This window comes from Lipotes vexillifer, unplaced genomic scaffold (genome assembly GCF_000442215.2).
Source record: "Lipotes vexillifer unplaced genomic scaffold, Lipotes_vexillifer_v1.1 scaffold511, whole genome shotgun sequence".
Taxonomy (NCBI): Eukaryota; Metazoa; Chordata; class Mammalia; order Artiodactyla; family Lipotidae; genus Lipotes; species Lipotes vexillifer.
This window is the reverse complement of record NW_006784934.1, coordinates 787,813-792,979: the sequence shown is the minus strand read 5'-3', so window position 1 is coordinate 792,979 and position 5,167 is coordinate 787,813. Positions and strand designations below refer to the sequence as shown.

Here is a 5,167-nt window from a genome sequence, read left to right as displayed (position 1 = left end):
CCGCCGGTCCCACACGAGCCGGGCATTCCTGTGGCCAGAGCTCACGGGCTTTCAAGACCCTTTACACCCTCAACTACCCCTGTTCCTGTCCATTCAAACACATCATCAACTCATTCATTCAAGGGAATTCCCTGGTGGTCCAGTGGTTGGGACTCTGCACTTCCACTGCTGAGGGCGCAGGTTCAATCCCTGGTCGGGGAACTAAGATACCTTGAGCCAAACGGTGTGGCAAAACAAAACAAAACAAAACAAAACAAAACAGAATTTATTCAATCAGCATGCATTTACTGAGAGCCTGTGTGCCAACCAACCTTGCTGCCACTGATCCCTCAAAAGCCCTGCACTCCAGGCCCGGTCCCCTTCTCAGGCCCCACGTCATCCCTCGGAGACTTGGCTCCCTGCAGTCCACTCCTCTCCTCTACTTATGCAAACCGCAGTCCTTTGCAAATCCGCCCGCATCTTGCCTGCAGTTTGCAGTGATTTTAACTTTCTTCTGCAGCACCCCAAGGTCCTCTCTGGCACTCCCGCAGTGGGAATCTCAACACTGCACCCACTCTGCTGTCTACTGTTCTCTGCTTTGTGCGTGCTCTATCTGTATAAGAATGCAGGCTGGGGGCTTCCCTGGTGGCACAGTGGTTGAGAGTCCGCCTGCCGATGCAGGGGACACGGGTTCGTGCCCCAGTCCAGGAAGATCCCACAGGCCGCGGAGCGGCTGGGCCCGTGAGCCATGGCCGCTGAGCCTGCGCGTCCGGACCCTGTGCTCTGCAACGGGAGAGGCCACAACAGTGAGAGGCCCGCGTACAGAAAAAAAAAAAAAAAAAAAAAAAAAGAATGCAGGCTGGAACAAGCATTTGCTTACACTTGGGTTTCCTCCCCACTCCCAGTCCCACAGCTGCTTCAGAGCTGGAAAACAACAGGCCACTGTTCTGCTGGATTTACAGCTGTTCCGGACAAACTATGCAAACTCAGCAGTGGAAACCCATTCACGTTCCTCAAGTTCACACATGCTTCCTTTCCCAAGAACAGGCTTGGCCTTGGGGATTATTCTAGCATTGCTCCTGCTTCTGACTTACACCACAGAAGTCAGAGAAACTCTCCAGATCATGTTCCCCAGCTATAGAGAATGCAGGTAGGCGCTGTTTGGCACAATACGTGTGATTCTGATTAAGCAGATGGTTATTTAACTTTTGCAAAACAAATCCTAGTGTAAAGGCTAGAAATTTGCATTTTAAAAGAGCCTTTCAAAACATGGACTCTTGCATCGAACTTTATTCCCTTCGTATCCTTTCTTCAAATTCTGAAATAAAGATATAATGGTGCTTCAGTAAATTAAATGCATTACCAGCATGCGTTTAGAGGATTCTGACCAGCATTGCTAGTTCATGAAACAGAAGAAAATATCAGAAGGCAACACACCTAGTAAGGGTATTCTTTCATGAAACTTTAGTGTATGTGTGTACACATATGTGTGTATATAGTGAGTTAAAATGTAAAGTGAATTTCCTGTTGTGGGCCATGGTCAAAGTTTAAAAGCCACTGATACATGCTAAGATTTAAATGTTCCTGCATATTAAGCTTATTTAAGATGTGACATCTGCTGATAGAAGAGGGGTACACAGTCTAAGTAAGAGTTTAGTTGAGTTCTAAACAAGATGCTTTATTATTCCAAGCCAGTGTTTTCCAAACTTTTGACTAAGACCCACAGTAAGAAACACATGTTTAAGTTGTGATTTTATACTCATATACCACACACACCACAAACACACACATAACTGAAACAAATTTGGTGACACGATACTTAGCCTTACTATCTGCATTGCTCTCTGATATTTCTTATTTTGTTTTTTTAAATGCTAATCATGACCCATTAAATGGACTTCATTACCCACTAATGAGCTGTGACTTGCTTCAAGTCTGAAAAGCATGGTTCTGGGGGATGATTGTACTTCCTGACCACAGAGTGAGAGAGAATAAATTGTGCCTGCCCAGAATACCAAGGAGTGGGAACGGAGGCCAGGCCTGGTTCAGTCAATGGGCCCCGGTTTCTTTCAGTATTAAAAAGGTTTAAACAGGGGAAGGCAGGGGCCACTAACCCAGGCACCTCTCCATGCAGGATAACAAGAGGCAAGTGCGGATATGAGGACCCTCCAGTGGCCCAAAGAGACTAACCAGCAGTCTGAACCTAGTGTTTTTTATAAAGACAGACATGAAGACTGGACACTCCCAAACCGCCCAACAATGTAGCCAACAAACACCCCTCCTCTCCTGCCAGGAGTTTTCAGTGCCTTTAAAACATCCTCCAAGTTCTAGCCCCAGATTCCCAGCACCCACCCGGCCGACCTCCCAACACCATGGAAACCCTCCACTAGTTACCAAGGCCTCCCCTTCTAGTCAATTCCACACTTACCACTCCCTCTCAACCCACCCTACCCCCGGGGTACAGAATTTTAATTTCCATAGCAAAGCTGGAAAGCCCCAAGTCCAGGCCACTCTTCCCAACCCGGTGGTCTGGTGGAGGTGAGAATCTAGAGACCACTCCACTTCCTTCTGGCCACTGCCCAGAGCCAAGGCCATTATACCATCTGCACAAAAGAGGAGATGACAAGTGTGAGGTGCCTGTTCCCCATCCAGTCCTAGGGTAGTCCAAGGATCACGTCCTGAGCCCTTGGCCCCCACCGAGTCCAGGCTGATCACCCGCTTCTCTCCATTTGCAACGCAGTGGAGCAGGCAAAGGCTAGGCTGCCGGATGGTCTCATTTAGCACTCAAGTACTGTGTCATCTGGTCACTTGTCTCACCGTGTGTTGGCCAGGCTCCTAACTAGCTGACAAGCTTCTTTAAGACAGGGACCAGGGACTTCCCTGGTGGCGCAGTGGTTAAGAATCCACCTGCCAATGCAGGGGACACGGGTTCGAGCCCTGGTCCAGGAAGATCCCACATGCCACGGACAACTAAACCCGTGCACCACACCTGCTGAGTCTGCGTGCCACAGCTACTGAAGTCCGCGATCCACAACAACAGAAGCCACGCAGTAAGAAACCGGAGCAGCTCCCTCTGGCCGCAACTAGAGGAAGCCCACACGAAGCAAGGAAGACCCAACGCAGCCAAAAATAAATAAATAAATAAATAAAAATATCCCTGTTTAACAGGGACTTCATGACATGAAAAAAACAGGCAAGATACGGGGTTCCATGGAGAAACACAGCAGGAGATACAATGGCAGTTATGAAGACCGTGCGATTGCCTCACAGCTAAAGCAACAGTAGCCACCTCTGTGGTTTGATTTAAGGGACTCTGGAGAGGGTGGATCCGCGCTGAGACTGGTTCAAGTTGGTAGGAGGCTACACTGCGGGGTGTGGGAATTTGGGGGCAGGGGAGAATACATCCGGACGGGCCGGGTAGAGACACCTGGGCGCTGCGCACAGTACAGAAGTAAGAAGTGCAGAAACTGGAGTGAAGAGCTCACGAAATAAATGTTATAAGGCAGGAAGAGGCCACCAAACCTCGCAGGATTTTTACAAACAAGTTAGAGAAAGATCTGAAGTAAACTACACAAACGGTGATAACGTTCCTGAGAAAGATCTGCTAGGAAATATACGTTTCCTGGGGGGTTTTGGGATCGGAATCTCGTCCGATCTGGCCATTCCTGACCCCGCCGAGCCCACCGGCGGAGACTAAGCGTGGACAGCGGCGGCCGAGGCGACTGCCGCGTGGCCGGCGCGGAGATCTCGGGCGCCCCCCGCCCGCCCCTCTTTCCTCCGAGCGCTCCCAGGCGGCAGAGGGGCGGTGAAAACTCTCCTCAGTCTTGCATCAGATGAAAGGCGAGTATGGCGTTTGCCGCTCCAGCCGGGCCGCCTTCCCTGCAGCTTCTCCAGCAGCCACGGAACAGGCTGGGACTCCGCCGGGGCCCCCCCAGGGAAAGCAGGACTTGGCTGGGCGAGCCAGGGCTTGGCTGGGGAAGGATCGCCGGTCCCTGAGCTCCAAGCAGGGAAGCCACTTTGGCGCCCCTCCCCCGGAGCCCCCGCGCGAGGTGGGGAGAGGCGGCGCCGGGCTGCCAGGGCCACTGAGCGCAACGGCCCTGGGAAGCCGCGCTGGCATCCCGCGGGCAGCCTGCAGGACCAGCTGAAGCAGCCAGCACTTTGCAATGCTGGCGGGAGGCATGCCAACGCGAAACACGCGGTTGCAAACGGAACGGAAAGTTTGCATCCTGCAGCTTGCCGCCCTTTGTTCCTCCCTCCTTCTCCCTCCCCCCTTCCCAGCCCCCAATCTCGGGAGACCCCAAGACTGACACCAGCGATGGGGGTGAGGGTGGGGCACGCTGGGCCGGAATTGGTCAGCCAGTGTCCGCGGAGGATGCCTCGCAGCCCTAGTCTGTCTCCCGCTCGCCTAACCTGCAGCTCGGCTATCAGCTCCTCTTGGCTCAGGTTCTGCTTCTCCACCACCTGCAGCCCTCCATCTTGCAGGATCTTCCGGCAGCAAGGGTCCAGGCTATCACTGATAAGCACTTTCCGTAGATTTGCAAAGGCCATTGCTGGAGTCGGCCTCGGAATCGGCAGCTCTCCCTGGGCAGAAACACCTAAACGGAGAAGCTGCTGTTCCGGCTGTCTGGCTCGTGTAACTGGGCAGGATTCGCGATCTCCCGCTCCCCCTTATCTCCCACTCCTGCTCCTACCGTCTCCTTTTGATTGGACAGAAACGCTCCAACTCTCTGTGACTCCGCCCCCTCCTCGCGGTTCGGAGCTTGCAGATCCCCGCCCGCCATATTATTCTCCTGAGATGAATTTCTCAATCTCAGCCAAAGCATTTCTCTACACCTGGTGAGTATACAGAAGCACAATTTACGCTGAGTAGCTGATTCATATCTGAAATAAACTGAGAAATATTCGTTCTCATCGTGAGAGAAATGTTTCATCTTCATTCTTTCCTCCCAAGGGCCCATTCACTAATTCCTTAACAAGCATTTATTGAATGCACCTACTATGTGTAAGGCACGGTGCTGGATGCTGAAGAGGCTCGAACATCAAAAAGACATAGCCTCTTTCCTCTGGTGGCCTAACATCCGAGGGTACCAAAGACACAGACACGGAAAGTTAAATATTAAAAAGCAGTGGGAAGCCGTTTCTGAGACCTCACAAAGCAGTGATTACTTCCAAATGAATGACGCAATGA

The 5,167-nt window shown here is 51.8% G+C and overlaps 1 protein-coding gene across 1 annotated transcript in view; it reads right to left on the bottom strand.

Annotated features, from left to right (window-relative positions):
* PHGDH (phosphoglycerate dehydrogenase) overlaps nt 1-4,527 on the bottom strand; it is a 31,473-nt gene extending 26,946 nt beyond the window's left edge. Inside the window, exon 1 of the mRNA XM_007457123.1 lies at nt 4,390-4,527. Within this exon, the coding sequence (XP_007457185.1) occupies nt 4,390-4,527 (138 nt within the window). The remainder of the gene's footprint in view (nt 1-4,389) is intronic.
* Between the last annotated feature and the right edge of the window lie 640 nt (nt 4,528-5,167).